The sequence below is a fragment of the Eurytemora carolleeae genome, unplaced genomic scaffold (assembly GCF_000591075.1).
Source record: "Eurytemora carolleeae unplaced genomic scaffold, Eaff_2.0 scaffold794, whole genome shotgun sequence".
NCBI lineage: Eukaryota > Metazoa > Arthropoda > Copepoda > Calanoida > Temoridae > Eurytemora > Eurytemora carolleeae.
Window position 1 is genome coordinate 94,612 of NW_019396685.1, and position 22,049 is coordinate 116,660.

At 34.2% G+C, this 22,049-nt stretch overlaps 1 protein-coding gene across 1 annotated transcript; it reads left to right on the forward strand.

Annotated features, from left to right (window-relative positions):
• The first annotated feature begins 3,232 nt into the window (after positions 1-3,232).
• Positions 3,233-20,649, forward strand: LOC111707368 (uncharacterized). Its single transcript, XM_023480468.1, has 12 exons — positions 3,233-3,242; positions 4,356-4,449; positions 6,404-6,481; positions 7,275-7,378; positions 12,913-12,952; positions 13,970-14,068; positions 15,492-15,560; positions 15,741-15,837; positions 16,870-16,931; positions 17,807-17,875; positions 19,404-19,468; positions 20,339-20,649. The coding sequence occupies exons 3-12, from the start codon at positions 6,450-6,452 to the stop codon at positions 20,425-20,427; spliced, it is 726 nt and encodes a 241-aa protein (XP_023336236.1). The 5' UTR covers positions 3,233-3,242; positions 4,356-4,449; positions 6,404-6,449; the 3' UTR covers positions 20,428-20,649.
• The last annotated feature ends 1,400 nt before the right edge of the window (positions 20,650-22,049 follow it).

The following is a 22,049-nucleotide window of genomic DNA, read 5'->3' on the forward strand; positions in this document are numbered from 1 at the left end:
GGGGGGGGGGGGATTTCAAAAATCTTATACAAAAAAATTTCGCACAAAGATTATAATTTCTCCAAAGTAGATATTATTGGAAATAATTTGAAAAACGTCGAGACCCTATATATCTCTAAATTATTATGATTGTCATTTATTAACATTTTTCTATGAATTATAGGAGGAGTTTGTGATTATGTGGATAGATATAGCCGAGGAGTGGTTAGAACCAGTTATAATATTTCACTCAGGTAATTTTATCTATATATACACTTTGCTTGTCTGTCACCCAGTCTGTCTGTTATGGTGTTTGTTTGTCTGTTTAAGAAAGCTCTTCGCTCATATGTATAAAAAAATTTGTATGCATATACAGGGTGAGTAAAAAAAAGTGTGATTTGCGGCGCCTGGTGGGAAATTGTACCTTTTTTGTGCAACTCTCCAGTATTGTGTTTTTTAAAAAATATGTTTTGAAAATTTGTAACTTTATTTGGTACTCCAATGGCCCAAAAAAATCTGCGAACCTTTTTTCTCTCAAAATCAAAAGTTCAGAAAAGCAAAAATGTGTATGAATAAATAATTTCTATCGAAATCTAAAATTTTTAAAAGATTGAATCACAGAATCACAGAAAATTCGCAATTTTTAGTTTCGGTCTAATTTTCAAGGAAAAATTATTTAAATTCTCTAGTTCCTTTCTTCTTGGTATATTCTTAAGTATGAAATATACGTTGCTTAGTTAAAACCTTAAGAACCATTGTAAAACAATTTTTCCGTTATTGAGGGTCAGTCTAATTTCACTATTTATAACCCTACTGGTTAAAGGGAGGCGAAAATACTTTACGTCGTTTATATTAAGTTTAAACTTATAAAAAGTACATATTAAAGAAAATCCCAAATATGCTGGATGGAAGATGATCATTCGAAAGAATGCGGGAATTTCATAGCAAAAAATTCGCAAGCTTTGTCCGGAAAAAAATGTCGACATTCATTAGGTTTGAAAATGATCCTATTTAAAAAGATAAATCTGCGAAAATGTATCGGTTCTTTTTGACTATAGTATTTGTCTATTTTCAAAACAAGGGGGGAGAGGGGGGGGGGACATATACAGCTCATAAAAATATCCTGGTAAACATTTCCCCCTTTACTCAACATTTTTTGTAACACTTTCATCAATCTTGCTTGCCTTTTCATTAAGTTACTTTTTTTTCTGTAAAGGTTCCGATTAACTTAAAAAAGAATTTGTCCTTAGTTTTAGTTGTATTTAGTTTCAAGTTAGATTTTAGATATTCAAGCTTTATTGGGGGGCTTTTCATATTCTTGCGAAATATTCTGAAAAAAAACTTTGAATTAAGGAAACCAGAACAAAAATGTACAAAATATTTCAAACATTTTGAATAGCAACCCTTAACAAGTGAGTGTTAAAATATGATTAATTATTTAAAATTTATATTTTTGTGTAGACCGGAGGAAGGCGAAAAATGTGCTGTGCAATGGGTAGATTCTCAGGTGATACAAATTGACATTTATTCATTTATTCATTTATTTATTTATTTATTTATTCATTTATTCAACCTTATATATTAGCATAATAATTTACACGTAAATGTATTTATGCCTTCAATAACGTATACAGTCATCTTGATATAAATTATGGTGGATATCTGTTTTTATAGTTTTATCTGATGTCTGGAATCGATTGGGGAATGAAGCTTTAAAATAATTATATGAATATAATTAAATTGTCAGATCAAAGAATTTTCTTTAATAAGATTTTCTGAGCTCCAAGTTATAATCCAATTGTAAGGAATTAGAAGGCTTAACCTTGAGGTTTTAAGAATTTTAAACTAACTTTGTTAAATCCTCAGAGTAAACAGTAAACATATTTAATTCTCTTGTCTTGGTATTCATTAGCATTTTCCTGTAACACAAGCGTATACTCTATATCTGTCCTAGTGGCTTCTCTATCTATAAAATATCCTCTTTATTTTTCGATTATCCTCTGTTTCTGTCTATTATTATGTGTCTGAAATATAATACTTTCAGCTTGAGTTTGGTGAACGACTGTCAAAATGACAGTTTAGCTGTGATTGCTCAAAACTGTAACCATTTACGAAGCTTAGATATTAGCAGTAGTGGAGCTATTACCGACCAGGTGAGATAAATTTCAGAGAAAACAAATAATTAAACTTAATTGGAAATGTACGATTTTATCAAAATCAACTAATATAAAGATAAAACTAACCTTCTTTTAGTAAAGTTACTAAGATTAATAAAACTACTAAGATTAATAAAACTACTAAGATTAATAAAACTACTAAGATTAATAAAACTACTAAGATTAATAAAACTACTAAGATTAATAAAACTACTAAGATTAAAGGAAAATTTGTTCATCCTTTTTTCATCTTTCCACCCAGCCATTTATTTATTTTCCTCTAAAGATCATTGTGTTCCCCAATTCCGCGAATACAACTCAAAAAAATAAACATACCTAACTTCTGGGTGAAAAATGATTTCCAAAAGAGAGAGAGGATGGGGGATGATTTTTTAAGAAAATAAACATCCCTGTTAAAACAAATGAAGGATTTCGACGTGTATAACTATACAGCAGAGGTATAGTTTCTGAAATACTACTTCCCCCCGGCCCTGGAGTTATTGAATTTTATTAAGATTTGTGGAAATGAAAAGCTAGACATCAACTAAATGAGTATAGCAATTTTTAATGTTTTATAAAGGTGAAAATGAGTGATTTTTAGAAGAAACTGTTTTCTTTGGAATATAGAATGAAAAAGGACAAAAAAATATTTCTCCCAATATTCCACTTCTTCCTTTAATTAAATTTCAGAGAATTTTTTTGGCATGCTTAATCACAATTTTTTGTTCTTAGGTATATAAAAATTTCTTTTTTGTTATACCCACGCAAAAACAACAAGTTTCTTTAGCCCTGTTAAAATACCTCATACCCAAAAATTTATTGTATCATTTCATAAAAAATTATTTGTTTCCCAAAAATGCAGTACTAAAAAATTCTTTGTTTGCCACTACATGCAAAAATGTCAATTGCTGGGGGAAAAATTGATTTTCTAAGAGTGAAGGAGGTGGGTGCTTATTGGATTTTCGACAAATACAAGCTCAATTCAAGGTAGGATATTGAATATAAGCTCAATACAAGGCAGACTATTGAATACAAGCTCAATACAAGATAGGATATTGAATGCAAGCTCAAAATAAGATAGGATATTGAATTCAAGCTCAATACAAGGTAGATTATAGAATTCAAGCTCAATACAAGGTAGGATATTGAATTCAAGCTCAACGCAAGGTAGGATACAAGCTCAATACAAGGTAGGATATTAAATACATATATAAGATAGGATATTGAATATTAGCTCATGGGAGGATATTAATAAGCTCAACACAAGGTACGATATTGAAAACGAGCTCAATTCAAGGTTGAGTGCAAGCTTAATACAAGGTAGTATATTAAATACAAGCTCAATACAAAGTAGGATATTATATAAAAGCTCAATACAAGGTAGGATATTAAATACAAGCTCAACACAAGGTAGGATATTGAATAAAAGCTCAATACAAGGCAGACTATTGAATACAAGCTCAATATAAGGCAGACTATTGAATACAAGCTCAATATAAGGTAGGATATTACATACAAGCTCAACACAAGGTAAGATATTGAATACAAGCTCAATACAAGGCAGACTATTGAATACAAGCTCAATATAAGGCAGACTATCGAATACAAGCTCAATACAAGGTAGGATATTAAATACAAGCTCAACACAAGGTAGGATATTGAATACAAGCTTAATACAAGGTAGGATATTGAATACAAGCTCAATACAAGGTAGGATATTGAATACAAGCTCAATTCAAGGTTGAATGCAAGCTTAATACTAGGTGGTATATTGAATGCAAGCTTATTACCAGGTAGGATATTAAATACAAGCTCAATTCAAGGTTGGATGTTGAATACAAGCTCAATGCAAGGTTGAATATTGAATACAAATAGGAAATTGAATACAAGCTAAATACAAGATAGGCCCATGCATTCAAATATGGATATTGAATACAAGTTCAAACCTAGTTTTTCAACTAACAATTCTACAATAAAAAGTTCCTATTTTACTTTAAAAAGAAATTTTAGAGTATTTGCACTGAACATAGCAAAATTCCGCAGATTTGTTGAGATAAATATTTAGAATAAGGCTTCTCATAGCTCAATGTCCAGCTCAGCCTTACCTCTTTTTCAATTTTCAATTTAGAGTGCATTTTTGTGGGTGATTTTTAATTATCAACTTTAGCTCTTTTCAGTTTGGTTTATCATATTTTAAATAATCTTTGTTCTGTTTGTTAGGATATGCTCAACTTCTGTTAGGATTACCAGTGCTCCAAAGTGTGGGGAGATGTGATTCCTTTGGTCAGGTTCTTGAATATATCAGTAAACACAGGTATGTTCATTGCAGTTCAAGCCGATATAAAGCAGGGGTGTATAAATTCGTTTTAATGCAGGATAAAAAAAACATGTTAAACATTTCATAACAAATATGATAAAAGAATACTCATTACTCAATAATTTTTCCAAATAGACAAACCCACTAAAAAATTTCTCAAAGCCAGCCCCTTAAGAATAATGATGGGAAATGAATTCCAAGAAACAATATAGTTCTTGAGTGACAAATATTCAATCCAGACTATTTTGCCATTGCCACCATACCGTTACCCAAAGTTTAAAAGAAAATTTCCCTGTGGCGCCATTTATGCTTTTCAGAATGCATAGGCATAATAGTGCACCTCAATATAGATAATAAACAATGATGTCTTTTTAATTATCAAATTTAGGATGGGGGGGGGGGGGAAAAAAAAAAATGGGAATTATATAATCTCCTGATTTAAAGTTTGGCATTAAAGAATAACAACAGTCAACGGTCCCTTTATTCTTGGCAGAAGCATGTAAAGAACTTCGTAACCTTTATTTTCGATAAATAATATTTTTAGTCTTCTTTATTGTCACTGAGTGATGTAAATTGTGAATCATGTTTGCCACTGTTAATGAAGTAGAGGCTCAAGAGGTTGAAAGCTCAATTTATTAAAAATTAAGTATTCGGATAAAATCTTGTAAATATGTTTAAATATAAATCTTCTCTTGTTTTTAGGGGTTTTTTTCTTTTCAGAATTATTTGTTTTTCAATTTTAATTTTTCTGTGAATTCGAATATATTTTTCTCCGGACAAAATTATTAATAAAATATTTCTTTTAGTTATATTTTCCTTGAACGAAATCTAAAGTTCTTTGATGTATTTAGCATTTAAAAAAAAAGAAAATGAATTTTTTTAAAACTCTTTGCTGTAAAAAACCGAATTGGTCAAAAGTAATCTCTATCTGTAGAATGCACAACTTCAAAGATTTCTAATTTTTGTAATATTGTTTTCCCACGAATTTAATACTAAGCAGACATTAACTAAAAGAATTGAGTAATCGTCACAAATTTAATATTCTAATCTCCTTTTTGAAACCTGATGTCGTAATGCTTATATTGTTATAAACTTAGATTATTTGATCAACAGAATTCATAGTTAAATGTCTCTATATAAGGTCTACGACATTGGGTTGCGAAGATATAAGATATAAGGATTAGAAAGACTCAATTCCAAAATATTGCAAATCATTTAGTGTTTATTTAACCTGATCTAAGTTATCTCTGAATCCTTGTCAGATACAGATTATTGTATTTCATAGAGTTCTTGTATAACAGAACTCACCATTATTACTTTCTAGACTTCTCTTACAAAATAAAAAAAAACACATTATTTATTAGAAAATAAAATGTAAAATTTTGTCAAAAGAGATTAAATCTTCCTCGACCCCAACTAGTCTTCTTTATTTTTACAAACTATTCTTTAATGTTTATATTTAGTTATTATATGATAAAAGTTTTCATATGAACATATATATATATAAACTATTTTCTGGTTGTCTGTCTGTTTGGATATTTTTATGTCCGATCATAACTCTTAAAACCCGTGACCATTCAACTTAGAAGTTTTTAACCAGCTTGAAACATAACACATTTATTTACGTGGTTCCAACGAGTTCCCTAATCAAATTTGAAACAAATCGGTTTAAGGGTTCAGGAATTATGATCGGGAATACAAACATACAAACAGAGGTCACTGCTTAATTTATACTAGCTGAAGTGCCCGGCGTTGCCCATTCAAAAAAAAGAATTTTTAAGAAAATAATTCTTTCCCATGGGTTGCCTAAAAAACGTAGCCAATTTAGTGAATCCGTTTGGCCAGCTATAACTAACATATTAATTAAGCGAAGAGCTTAATTATAGATATAGATCTAAAATGTGCTCAATTGCTAAAATGTGGTCATAACTTAAATTATATATTTATTTAGGAATACAGAATTGATTCTTCCAATACAATCCCTACACAGTCGTGATATGAACCTCGAGCATCTAGAATTATTTGTCAGGTATAGAGTTAAAAATATATTTTTTGTTTGTTTGTTATTTGGCCATTCTTTCATCTTAATTTAAATTGTAAAACTCAAAGTTTTGCGGATTTTTTTGTAAAAATTTATAGATTTTTGAAATTTTTAGAATCGACATGATTTCCTTTTGGGCGTCCATAAACCTTTTCTAGGGTCTTTTAGGTTGTTGCAAACAATATGGCCCGATTGGTTCAGCCGTTTTGACCTTTCTTGTATACACACAGGCAGAAAAACGAGAAAAAATTTATGTTCAGATTCTGAACATGAGCGTATTCTAATTGTATCTATGCTAATGTTACTGGTTTTCCGGCAATAACACTTATTTATACATAAAGTAGTAATCTATGTTTGTTTTTATTAGTTTGTTTGTTTGTTTTAGTAGTAATCTATGTTTGTTTGAAAATATCTAATTACTTTAATTAAATTGTAATAATGCAATTATAACTCGTGAACACCTTGACCGATTTCCAGTGGAACCCCTGGAACGTTATTGTGTATAGAAAACTCTAAAGTTGAGTAATGAATACTCTTTGTACACTATATAAAAAAAGTTCGCGGATTTGAAAAATAAACTGCGCATTTTCAAATTTTTAGAAAAATCAAAACATTTCGGACACAAATTTTTGTAATTTTGAGCATCTATAAACCTTCCCTGGGGTCATTTGTGGTCCGACACAAAATTTGGGCCCTATTTGTTGAGCTGCTTTGACGTTTATTGGATACAAACGGAAAAACAGATAGACTAGCAAAGTATATTTGTTGATGTCCTGTCCAGGTTTTGTCCTGGAGCTAAGCATGTGAACCTGTATGTGGATGAGGATGGACATCTGCTCACCCCGCTCACTAGGCTGACCTGCCTACAGGAGCTCAAACTTCTAGGAACTAAACTCATTCAGTCAATAGGCACAAAAACAAAATTGTTATCTTTATATATATAAAGTTGTAATCTCTGTTTCATAAATCAAGAACCTATGGACTGATTTGCTTCAAATTTTGATTGGGAAACTCGGGAGACCTATGGGAATGTTCATATCTTAGTTTTGAGATTCTATATCGGCTTTAAAGACAGAAAACTACTTTTCAAAATTGTAATACATTAAAAAAAGTAATTTTTGTGTGAGATGGCAATAATCTACATTCTACAATGCTAAAAATCCAAAACTAGGGATTGATGATGATCCAAACGGTTAAACCTCAAAAAAATAATTTAGTAGGTGGTCTATAGTTCAACTTTTTGAACATATATTTCCCTGTGGCGGACAAGTCGTCGTACTCTCCGCCGTAATGTCTGCAAGTATCTACCTGATCTAAACTCATGTAATATATATATAAATCGCCATTTTTAGATTGAGGTTTTTTTTGTTCTATTTTCATGTAAAAATATACTAGTTGTTTTTTGACTTTCGTCTTTTATTTAGCCGTCGCTAAATCTGGTGACCCCGACGTGATTCAACTCCGTACGAATGACTATCAGAGGTTCGAGAGTTTGATTTCTCTACCACTCTCCGGCGATCAGAAACCGTCTCACCTGATGAACAGGATGCTCGCCCTACTCCCGAAGGATTTCAAGCCTGGTTTTATCTTTCGAGGTTTGTTCCTTCGCCGTTTACCTGCAAATGTTCGTGCACACCTCCTACAGGAAGATATATCCGACCCTCGTGCTCTTAGTTTGAAGGCAGATGAATTTTACCACAACCTCGCCTCATCTTCAGTCAATGTTCTCGCCTCTGAAGAAACCCTGGATCCTCAGATTGTCAACGCTGTCAGGGGGCCAAGCAGCGCAAACAGAGATCGTCGTTCTAGTGTATCATCAAACACGTCTTCAGCTGCAACTAGTCGTCGTTCTGCTTCAGACCTTTGCTGGTATCATCGGACTCATGGAGAGAAAGCTACGAACTGCCGTAAACCCTGCTCCTGGTCGGGAAACTAGCTGGCCGGCGGGAGGAATCCTTTTCTCTTCCTGCCGGCGGTTCAAGGAGCTCCAGCCTTATTTATCTACAGGATTCATTGAGCAAACGTAAATTTCTGATAGACTCAGGAGCTTCAGTGTCCGTTTTCCCTTGTTCGAAGTCATCCAACAACAGTTCCAACTCTGACGTCAAGCTCCTCACCGCGGACGGATCCACCATGTACTGCAGCGGAACCCGGATTATTCCTCTTTGTTTTGGTTCCAAAAGTTATGATTGGGAATTTCATCTTGCTCCAGTGTCTGCTCCCATCCTTGGAGCTGATTTTCTCCGACATCATCATCTTCTGGTCGACATGGCCGGTGGCAGAGTTCTTGAATCCTCGTCTCTCAGCAGTGTCGGAGAAAGTTTTCTCTCTTCAGATGATCCTGGTTTCCTGAGGGCGGCTCTTCTTTCAACACCGGAATGCATTCGAGAGCTGTTATCAGATTTTCCAGATGTCCTCTCTTCAGACGGTTTCACAGCTTCTCCGCCTCGTCATGAAGTTCGTCACCATCTCCTCACTCAGCCTGGCCCCCCTGTCTTTGCTAAAGCTAGGAGATTGGATCCAGACAAGTTAGAGATCGCCAAGAAGGAGTTCGAATCCATGGAGAAGGCAGGCATTGTCAGACGGTCAACCTCTCCCTGGTCCAGCCCTCTCCACATGGTAAAGAAGAAGGATGGATCGTGGAGACCTTGTGGAGACTATCGCCGTCTCAACAACGTTACTGTTCCTGATAGGTATCCTTTGCCCAACATTGCTGATTTTTCTTCTCAAATCTCAGGTTCCAAAGTTTTTTCTAAACTCGACCTACAGAAGGGATATTATCAAGTTCCGATGGCTCCGGATGACATCAAGAAAACTGCAATCATCACTCCGTTCGGGATGTTTGAGTTCTTGCGTCTTCCTTTTGGACTTAGAAATGCTGGAAAAACTTTTCAACGACTCATGGATCAGGTTCTTGGAGGTTTACCTTACTGTTTTGTGTATGTGGATGATATCCTGGTTTTCAGCCCTGATCTCTCTTCTCATGTGGTTCATCTCCGGGAAGTTTTGGAGCTCTGCCGCCTTCATGGTCTCACTGTGGGTCTGCCTAAGTGTGTTTTTGCAGTGTCTGAGATCGAGTTCCTTGGTCACAACCTCACGAGCTCTGGATGCAAACCCCTGAGCAAGCACACATCTGCCATCAAGGAATTTCCTACTCAGACAGATAAACCTGCTCTCCAGAGATTTCTTGGTATGGTGAACTTTTATAGAAAATTCATCAAGGACGCTGCTCTCATCCTAGCTCCTCTCACCAACGCTCTAAAAGGTCCTGATAAGCAGTTAGTGTGGTCCTCAACAGTGGAATCCGCCTTCCTTCAAGCCAAGCGTCTTCTCTCCGCCGTGCCTACTCTAGTTCATCCAGCACCTGGTTCAGATTTGTCAGTGTCCGTGGATGCGTCCGAGTCTCATGTTGGAGCAGTTCTTCAGCAGCGAATGCAGGGAAGTTGGTGTCCTTTATCTTTCTACTCCAGGAAGCTGAACGATGCTGAAAGGAAGTACTCCACCTTCGACAGAGAACTTTTAGCTGCCTACTCCGCCATCCGCCATTTTCGCTTCATGCTCGAAGGTAGAAGTTTTACACTGTATACTGATCACAAACCTCTAACTTTTGCTATTTCCAGGACGTCTCCGCCCTGGTCCGCCCGTCAACAGCGTCATCTCTCTTACATCTCCGAGTTCACCTCCAGCATAGTTCACCTGCCTGGAGCGGAAAACTGCGTCGCCGATGCTCTGTCCCGACCTACAAGTTCCACGAGTTCACTCCCTCAGAGCAAGACAGCTGGGACTCAAACCCCAACACGTTCCCTTGAGTCCGTCCAGACTGTTTCTCCGGGTCCAGATTTAACTACAGTACCAGGTTTCAGTTTTGATCAATTAGCTGCTCTTCAATCCTCGTGTAGTTCCGTTCAATCTCTTCTCAACTCTGCTTCTCTCAAGATTATTTCCGTTCCCTACGGAACTACTGAAGTTTTATGTGATATTTCAACTGGAGTTCCAAGACCCCTTGTTCCTTTTTCTCTCAGACGGAAGCTTTTCGACTTGCTGCACTCCACGACTCACCCTGGAATTCGAGGTTCTAAGAGATTGATTTCATCACGTTTTGTCTGGCCTAAGATGTCAAGTGAGATTGGTTCCTGGTCTAGATCTTGCTTGCAGTGTCAGCGGAGCAAGATCAGTTCTCATGTGAAGTCCAGTGTTCCTCAAATTCCAGTTCCTGGATGTCGTTTCTCCCATGTTCATATCGACATTGTTGGGCCTCTTCCATCAAGTCATGGTTTTTCATATCTGCTCACAATGATCGATAGAAGTATGAGATGGCCTGAGGTGGATCCATTATCTTCAATCACTGCTGAGTCCTGTGTACAAGCATTTATTTCAACCTGGGTCTCAAGGTTCGGCGTTCCTGACACTCTGACTTCAGATAGAGGAAGCCAGTTTATCTCCTCCATCTGGACTGCAGTTTGCAGAGAACTAGGAATCACGGTGTCCAGAACAACTTCTTATCATCCCCAGGCTAATGGTATGATAGAGCGTTTCCACAGAAGCTTGAAAGTTGCTCTCAGAGCTCGAGCAGCTGGTTCAAACTGGTTCCAACATCTGCCTCTGGTTCTTCTGGGACTTCGTACTGTTCCTAAAGAGGATACTGGTTATTGTTCAGCAGAAGCAGTTTACGGATCTGCTCTCAGCGTTCCAGGAGAGTTTCTGAGCGTTCCAGAGTTCCCACCAGATTCGTTCCTGAGGAAAATACAGTTAGCTTCATCAGGTTTCTCCGCCCCTCCACCTCATCACGTAGCTCCAGCTGCTCCTAAATCTCTACCAAACTCTCTTCTCCAAGCTGATTTTGTTTTTGTCTGTGAAGATGCTTCCGTTCCTGCCCTCTCTCCGTTATACAGAGGTCCTTATAAAGTACTGGAACGTCAGAGCAAATTCTTCCGCCTCCAGATGGGTGACAAAGTTGATGTGGTATCCGTTGACAGACTCAAACCAGTGATTTCCGACTCCACGATCGTTCCCGCCAGGCCTCCTGCTAATGGTCGTCCAACCCTCCGGCCTCAGAGTTCGAAAACAGATACATCCGCCTCAGTTCCGCCTCGAGTCGTCAGGAAGGTTCGTTTTCAAGTTCAGCCTGCAGTTCCTGTTCGCAGGAACCCTCACAGAACAGCAAGGAGTGATTCAAGAAACCTCGCCTCCGCCTTCAATCTCTCCGCCTTGGTTTCTGGGGGGAGTCCTGTGGCGGACAAGTCGTCCTACTTTCCGCCGTAATGTCTGCAACTACTGACCTGATCAAACTCATGTGATATATATATAGAGTCGCCATATTTGATATTTTATTTCTTTGTTTATTGAAAATGAAAATATAGTTAGTTGTTCTTAGACTTTTCGTCTTTTATTTAGCCGCCGCTAAAATGGTATATTTTCAGAATCTTTTTCCAATTCTTTTCTACATTATGCCAAAGTTTGATCCACAAAGAAGATCAAAAAAACGATTTTGGTTGGTTTTCATTTTTTAGTTGGATAAAATTATTGCATTGTTTTAATAAATACAATCTTTAACAAAAAACTGTTTTGAGATGTTGGATGTTGGCAAGGCTATAATGCAAGGAAAGTTAATTGCAGTTGCGCATACTTTAATTACACATTAAAACCAGTTCTCTCTGGGCGGAATTTGTAAACAAGAATAGATGCATCAGTTTCCTATGATCAGAATATTTTATTGATTTTTCATGTGAAAGATTGATCCCATGTCAGGCTTCGACATATGTCTTGTGTTTACATTACCGCCCAGAGACAGTACACTACAGTACAAAAGATGCGTACACCTCTGAAATAACTTTCCTTGCATTATAACCTTGGATAAGTTCCCCCCCCTCGGTTTATCAGTTACATTTCACACTATAGTAACTTTGAATATTGATTATTGAGTACAACTTTTTCTACCGTCCGGCATCCATCCATATATTGTTAGTGTTACTAACTGGTGTTGTATTTACATATGTAAGACTTTAATGTAATTCTGGTACCAAATGTTCTGGAAACCGGAAATTTCCAGAACGATTTTCCGGAAAATTTCCGGAACGATATTCCGGAACGTTCCGGAAATCGTTCCGGAATTCCGGTTTTCTGGAACCTTTTTCATAATGGAAATGGAAAAAATTTCCGGATCATTTCCGTACGTAAACCGTAACCCGGAATTCCGGTGGAAACCCTAATTTTTGCTTTCTGAATGGATTATAGATACAAAAAATCCGACCTCTCAACTTTTTAAAGTATGAAAGATTGTTGAGTCATGGATTCCTAATTTCCCTAGAAGAGAGTCAGATTTAATTTAGCATCCAACAGCTTTCTTGGGAATTTGCTAATTTAATATTATGGGATTTGAACTAAAGTTTAAATTTTATAAATGAGTTCCTTGTTAACAGCTTGCAACTTCTACAGTGATAGGGTTGACAGACTCCTCAGGAAATTCATAAATAAATTAAAGCAAAATAAAATATGAAAAGAAGAATTTGATATTAATGATATTTAGGAGAATTCAATCGATTATCTTTATTCATAAAGTAATAATCTCTGTTTGTATGTCCTATCACAACTCATGAACCCCTTGACCGAGTTGCCTCAAATTTTGACTATGAAACTCGAAATGTTCTTGGTTAAGAAATTATAAATTGAGTGGTTTACTTTTATGGGAAAAGTTTAGTTTATTAGTAAGCTTGGGGTTCTAAGCTATTATAAAAATATATTACATATAGATCTGAGGCCGAATTCGAAGAATTTAAACCGCGTCACTGAACCGCCAAAAACCGGTTTCAATTGAGCGCTGGCTCAAATCTCGAAACACTGAATACAATTTCAAGTGGAATTAACCATGTTTGAGCCGTGTCTAAAATGTAATCTGAGCTGAAAACTTTTGAATGGGATATCCTTAATCCTGATCGGATAATTAATCTGGAGATTAAAAATGAGAGGAGAACAAGCAATATTTAATCTGGAGATTAAGAAAAAGAGTGGATTAAGCATTAATCCCGATATCCACCATTCTAAAGTTTTCAGCTCTGTTGACTTAAATTCTTATAATTCGGCCTCCGGTTTAATACTGTCATAAACTTACTTCTTCCAAACCGCATTACCCCATCCAAAATTAGATGTGCTGTATAGAAATAAACTTGGTTTAGGTTTTGATCTGAATACGTTATAAATATATCATAAATATAATTCTAAAGTTAATTTAGAAAATACGATAAATAATCAAATTTGCGAACATGAAAGCTCGCTTATTCTAAAGCTAAGACATCTGGATCACTGTAAAATATTTTTTTCCGCCATTTAAGTCTTAAAGATTTATGACAACTGACAAACCCATAGTTAAGGTTTTTGGGCCTGAAATAGAAAATACCAGTTACAGAATTGAGTCATTATTCTTCAATCCCTTCCGAAAGTCCTGCATCTCCATTACAATACTTATTTTATGAATTGCAGGGAGCGAGGGTGTGAACTGACATTATTGCATTTAGAACATGTTGATCAACTTGACATGTCAGCACTATGTATCATAGCGGAGACATGCCCCTTACTCAGGTATACCTTGACATTCGGCACTTTTTATTTTGGACATGCCCCTTACTCAGGTATACCTTGGCATGTCGGCATTATGTATCATAGCTGAGACATGCCCCTTACTCAGGTATTCCTTAAGATGTCGGCCCTATGTATCAGCTGAGACATGCCCATTACTAAGGTATCTATGTATCGTAGCGGAGACATGCCCCTTACTCAGGTCACTCAGGTATACCTTGAAATGTCACCACTTTCTTTTATAGCTTAGATATGCTCTTACTCATCTAGGCATACCTTAACATGTCACTACTTAGTTTCAGAGCGGATACACGTCCCTTACTCAGCTTACTCAGATATAATTTTATATGTCAGCACGTTGCATCATAGTTGAAACATGACAGTTTCGTCCATGTATACTTAAACATGTCAGCGCTTTGCATAATAGTTGAAACATGTCAGTTTCGTCTGTATACTTAAACCTGTCAGCGCTTTGCATAATAGTTGAAACATGTCAGTTTCGTCTGTATACTTAAACATGTCAGCGCTTTGCATAATAGTTGAAACATGTCAGTTTCGTCTGTATACTTAAACATGTCAGCGCTTTGCATAATAGTTGAAACATGTCAGTTTCGTCTGTATACTTAAACATGTCAGCGCTTTGCATTATAGTTGGAACATTTTGTTAGGTATACTTTTAAACATGTCAGCAAGTTGTATCGTAGTTGACACATGTCAGTTTAGTATGTATATTTAAACCTGTCAGCGCTTTGAATCATAGTTGAAACATGTCACTTTCTCAGGCATACTCTGACATGTAAGTATTGTGTCTTAGCTGATATTGCATGTCCATTAGTCATTACTCTCATATGCTTGGAGTTTGGACATGTCAGAACTTGATATTTCGACATTTTCTATTTCTAGGGGAATATTACAGGAACTTACAGAACAAAAATATACTGCAGTTTCTGTGAGAAATGTAAACACACACACTGCTGCCCGAACTAAGCTTTGTTTACATTTCTGCCAGATACTGCGGTACACATCTATTTTTGGAAGTTCCTTTTATATCCCTTGCTTTCTACCATATTCTTGGTTTGATAGGCAAGTACACAATTTTGTGTGAAAACAAACCACACACAATCCGCTTTTCAGAACAAGGCAGTATTGACGGGGTGGGTACAAAACGTCAATTATCTAAACTATGATATTCGATATTTTGTATCATTGACGTTTTGTTATTCGACGTTTTGAAAATAGACGTTTTGTACCTACTCCATATTGACAATTGTTAAAATCATACATTAGTTTTAATCCGGTTTTAGAGTTTACTATAATATATGTTGGAGTAACTAAGAAATTGGCATTTACTCTGCTTGTTTACATTAAATTTAATTCATGCATAAAAACTATAAACTTCCCTTTTCATAATATGTTTGTGTTGCAGGAAGTTGGTGTTCTTCAGCTGTGATTTTGTTGAAAACTTTGGAAATTCAGAAAATAATCGAGAATTCAGGAAATTAATCTTTACTCATCCTTCCCGACTTACCTTTCTTTTTTCTCCTTAAAATTAGTTTTAAATTAGAAAATTTTCCTTTTTGGAAAAGAGTAATGGGGAAAAATTAAAAATGCGAAAATATACATTACAACTTTATTTTTTGATTTGATTAAAAATACTGATTGATTAACTGTACAGTACTGCACCGTTCCTCCATCTTGAAAGTATGGTTTGTGTTTCTGAATCTGCTCCCAACGTGATAGAGTTCCTTCTAATACACGCTTTAAATCTTCAGGTACATACTTCAAACCTCCAAGCATAGACCCAGAGTTCCTCTCTAAAACACGCTCCAAACCTCCAAGCATAGACCCAGAGTTTCTTTCTAGTCCTTCTTATACAGGATCCAAACCTCAAAGTATAGATTTAGAGTTCTTTTAAATCATCTCCAAACATAGACACAGAGATCCTTACAATTACATGGTACAGACCCAGAGAGCTTCTAACATTTGCTCCAAAGTCCCGAATTGAAAGCCCTAATAAAATTGTTTTCTTTAATTCCAAATTTTGACAAAAATTGGGAGACAACTTATTTTTGATAAGTACGAAATGTTTTAGGTCTAAATATACATCTCAGTGCTATTAATTCCTTCCTGTAGAGGTTTTATTACATCTGGTAAATCTATTAAAGGTCTAAAACCCCTGTTACAGCGACACTAAGAAGTTTCTTGAGTATTTATGAACTTGGTTCAGCTACATATTCTCTGAAACTGCATTATTTTGCCAAATAGTTGTAAACTTTAGCTATTTGTCTTCTCATATTATAAATTTAAAACTTCCTGGCAGTTCTATTGTTGAAATGTTAGAAAATACAAGAATAGAAAAGTTTTCTCTGAACCGATAAAATTTGTTAAATGAACAGTTAAAACAGTAAAAGGGACCAAATCATTTCAAAAATAATTTTTCTACAAATTAATTTTTTTATTTTGATTTTATGTACATCCTCTGCTGCTTTTATGATTATATTGTTTTCAGTATGTGTAGTTTGGTCCTATTCAGCTTTTATAAATAGATTGTTTTCAGTATGTAGAGTTTAGTCCTATCCAGCTTTTATAAATAGATTGTTTTCAGTATGTACACTGCACAGTTTGGTCCTATTCAGCTGTTATAAACAGATTGTTTTCATGATGTACAGTTTGGTCCTATCCAGCTTTTGTAAACAGATTGTTTTCAGTATGTACAGTTTGGTCCTATCCAGCTTTTGTAAACAGATTGTTTTCAGTATGTACAGTTTGGTCCTATTCAGCTGTTATAACGGGATTGTTTTCAGTATGTTCAGTTTGGTTCAACAGCCTGGTTTAATGATGCCATAGTTGGAAATGTACTTAGCAGGTTAAAAATAATACCACAGAACTCACAATATTTATATGCATATCCTTTCTTTCTTCCTTAGAAACTAATTAATCTGAATCCTGATAAATGTTTTTTAAGCTTTATTCATCTCTGATTGGAACATTGGCTGGCATTCATTTTTCCTTAATTCATAATATTTTGGATTCTTTGATTTCTATCAGTATAAGGAAAAAGATCATTAATAGGAAGATATCAACCAAATCAGCTAAAAACTTAACTTTTCCGATAATTAAAGGTCTTGTTTTAACCAGTGCTTAGGATGCGGATCGAATGGATCTGGAATTTGTTTGCCCCCCAGATCCGGATCTGCAAAAATATTTGCATCCAAAGACCCGGATTTAAGGGGGAAAATTCAATTTAAATCTTTTAAAAAGGATTTTACTGTTAGTCAATGGGAGATTATTAACAACGTCCTAATCTCTGAATGGTTCAACAAGTTTTAACATAAGAATAAGCTAAAAAAAAGAAAGAGAAATTTTTTTTGTTCAAATCATCAGTAAATCTTGAAGTAATGATCATTACCTGGATCTTTGTTTTTTTTTTCAGGGCAGATCCAGGATCCGGATCCAGATCAAAATGAAATTGATCCTATGCACTGGACATTCAACCTTAAATTTTTTAAATTTTGCATTTGCATTTGTTTTGGATCTACTCAAAAGAATAATCCTGATTGCAGAATTTGGATACCTCATCATAACTATAGTTAAATGTTATGCACAATTTTGACAAATTTTTGCAACAAAATTTTGGATTTACTGAATCTGCTTAATATTGCATATTATACAATACTATGCAGATGAAATGCATATATCTAGTATTTTTTAAAGAATGGTACGATATTTCAATATATCTAGAAATGCTCTGAAGAAAGTTGAAGAAATTAGAATCCTGAGATCCTACGAACTGAGTATGCAAGCTGTCAGGTTAAATCTTATAATATTTTCTACATAACAGGAAGAGAAGAGAAATACAAGAGAGAAAATGAAAATGTGAATTATAAAAAGAGATTTAGATAACTCCAGGGGTAAGGAACAAATAAAAAAGTGAAAGATATAGAATTCTTAAAAAAGATATGATATAAAAGAGCCATCAATTTTCATAAGAACTATAATGAGAATGAAAATTGAAAAAATAAAATAATGAATAAATATGAAAATAAAGAAAGTATTTAGATAAATAGATAAGCATAGAAAAACACCATATTAGAAAATAAGAAAGATATAAATCACAATTTAAAAAAAGCAAAAGCACTAACATTCATGAAAATTTAAGTTTGCAACTCAAAGAACTAAATCTCATGAGAAAAGAAAGTAAGAGAGTCAACAAGCTAAAATACAAATATCCAGGAAGAAAAAATAATTAGGAGAGATAGCTTTCCAAAGAACTAACAACCATGAAATTTTAAGAGGCTACATAACTAACAAGTGTGATAAAAGAAGGAAAGAGAGCTAGGTACAGAACTAACAAGTATAATAGAAGGAAAGAGAGCTAGCAAGCTACAGAACTAACATGTATGATACAAGAAGTAAAGAGAGCTAGCAAGCTACAGAACTAACAAGTATGATAAAAGAAGGAAAGAGAGCTAGCTAGGTACAGAACTAACATGTATGATAAAAGAAGTAAAGAGAGCTAGCTAGCTACAGAACTAACAAGTATGATAGAAGGAAAGAGAGCTTTCAAGCTACAGAACTAACATGTATGATAAAAGAAGGAAAGAGAGCTAGCTAGGTACAGAACTAACAAGTATAATAAAAGAAGGAAAGAGAGCTAGCTAGCTACAGAAATAACAAGCATGATAAAAGAAGGAAAGAGAGCTAGCTACAGAACTAACAAGTATGATAAAAGAAGGAAAGAGAGTTAGCTACAGAACTAACAATTATGATAGAAGGAAAGAGAGCTTGCAAGCTACAGAACTAACATGTATGATAAAAGAAGGAAAGAGAGCTAGCTAGCTACAGAACTAACAAGTATGATAAAAGAAGGAAAGAGAGAGTACTAACTACAGAACAAACATGTATGATAAAAAAGGAAAGAGAGCTAGCTAGGTACAGAACTAACAAGTATGATAAAAGAAGGAAAGAGAGCTAGCTAACTACAGAACTAACAAGTATGATAATAGAAAGAAAGAGAGCTAGCTAACTACAGAACTAACAGGCATGATAAAAGAAGAAAAGAGAGCTAGCAAGCTACAGAACTAACAAGTATGATAAAAGAAGGAAAGAGGGCTAGCTAGGTACAGAACTAACAAGCATGATAAAAGAAGGATAGAGTACTAGCTAGTTAGTTATAGAAATGACAGCCATAAAAAGAAAGCTTGCATAATTGCTAGAATAATCAAGAAAAGTAATAAAGCTAACAATTAAAAGAACTAGCAAGCAACTTTCTTTTTTATTTGTTTGTTATTTGTTTGTAAATGAACTGTTTAATTAATTAATTAATTAATTGGATCAGGTCCCTGATAAACGAGTGCCCAAACTTGAAAGTTCTGGCTGAGATGGATGGATGGGAAGGAATAGGTAAAAGTAGAAAACTTAAAACTTTTCAATCTAATCTTAGAAAACTGAAATTTAAGGCCCCAAAACTTTTTCGATCAACTACAGGGGCTTTGTTTGGATCTTCGTAAATTTTATTTTATTTCTGGGTTCATCATGAATGTTTTTCCGACAAATATATTGTTTTCAAGAAATTACAAAAGAAGAATTGTAATTATTTTACGAGTTTAGTCAGTTTTCAACTACTAGGGATATGTTGTTATCACAGACTAGATATATACAGACAGACTGCAAATAGGCTCAGCCTATGGTTGTAATGGCACGACATGATACATTTCCACTAGGTTTTTGACTGCCATTCAACCCCCACTTGTTGCATATAATACCCAGTCAGGGGTTAAGTTTTTTACAATTTTTAGAGAATCACTAACATTAACCGCTTAGCATAAAATTTATGAATCTATTTTTGAAAGGTTTGTATTTCATATTCAAAGGATCCTTAAATATCCCTGAATTCAGACGTCTGTTTATTGGTCTCCAGTTTCTAGCCTTTAGTAGATATCTGTACTCTCTTATATCTGATTATAAACTCTAGAATTATTCTTCAATAATATGTGGCTCAATTGGAAAATTTTAGGAAAGTATTGAAGGATTTTCTGTATGTTTCTTTGATTGAGCCAGTTGTTAGCCATGATGCGCCGGGAGGTTCCGACCATAGCACTAACGATCAGGATGTATTTTTAGAGCAAACTCTGTCCTTTTTTACAGGATTGAATCCTGGTTTACTTTAAATAATATTTTTTTAAAATAAATCATTCGTTAATCAATTTTTAGAATTTTTTTTATGTTAAAAATTATAAAAATTTATTTTTGTTTTAATCCACAACAATTTAGCGGAAAGTGAATTGAGGGAGCTGAGAGCAGAAATCAAACAGAAGAATTGGGATCTTGATACATTCATCTCCTGGTCTGTTACAGGATAGTAAACCACTTATACCAAATATGCAAATTGTCGTTTAATTTAAAAATTCTACTTTTTTGGATCTTCCTGTAACATAGAAAGTAAAACATGTCAAACATGTCAAATTTATTGCTGAGAAAAGATGTTTTAAGATTTTAATTTATATTTTTTGTGATCAAGAAATTTACAATTTTGTACAAACTCTACTATTTTGGTGTTATAAGAATAAAAATGTATAATAGTATTAAATAATAAAAATTATCTTTTTCAATTTAGAATTTAGTTTTGGGCACTCGGCTTTTACACTTTTTAAAGGCTCCACAGAAATACTACAGTGAAACCCTTAATAACGAATACATGGAAAGAATTCATCAAATGTCGTATTCTTCACTTTCTGATAATGGAATGTTGCAGATATTTAGTTTTTTAATTAAATGATTATATGGAACTCTTTAAAACTGTTCCCGCATATTCATGGCTATTTATTTATTTTCGCAAATACTGAAATTTACGTAATATAGTGCAGAGCGTCCCATATCATATTAGATTATCTCCAATCTTTAACGCCAAAATACGCACATAATACTCGAAAAATCTAGCATTTTCTGCAAAAAAAAATTTCGATTAGTTCTATTAAATTTTTCAAAATGATTCATTCTTTTTAAATTTTCTGATTTGTCCCCCGAATCGTATTTTAGACCAATTGACGCGGTCTAATTTAATATGGGACACCCTGTATAAAACTCATTGAAAAATTGTCAAGACGACATTTGATAAATTCTTCCGATGTATACGTTATTAAGGTTTTCACTGTACGAACTTGTAAAGACTCCAACATTTCAAGAGTGTATTTTGCCTTTAATAAACTATCTTATTCACAACTACTCAGCTTATTGTGGAACCTTTATAAAGTGCAAAAACGCTGAAGAGTTGCCTTGCTAACAAGTTATTAAGTTTACAAAATTCTTTTAAATTGTCAATCAATGTCCGGTTTATACAACGGTATCTTTGAAGCTTGATTGTTTCTATTCCAAAATGAATACTGAAATTCTATGAAAATTATTACTTAATGGTAAAATTTTGTATATTATATTTTATTATTAAAAAACTAGTAATTATTTTAAAATTTCCTGTTCCATATCATCATGTAGTGTTATGTTAATTCTATTAATTAAATCTAAGACCCTTTTGTAAAGTTAAATGCAGTTTCTTTCATATATACTGAAGGGTACATGAGTAAAAAAAAAATTATCGATGTTTTGGGAAATAATATCTAAATTTTTGTTTTGTTCGGATTTTAGGCATAAAATGGATAAATATGATAAAAAAAAATCAAAACGTTTTCGATCATTAAAAAAAATCCACAAAACCAAATTAAAAAAAAAATGACAGATATAAGTAAAATTATAATAGCCATCGATATCGAATTCAATTCTATATCAGTCCAATATAATCCAATAAACATAAGACACATTGAGTGTATGTATGAATTAATTTTACTTAATAATGCTAATTATAATGATACAGTTTTACTTTTTGCTTTGTAACAACATCAAATACATTTCAGTATTGCTATAATGTCGTCTTCCTACACCACAGTTTTTCTGGTTCTTAATGTACGTTAGACCTGATTGAAGGGTCAAC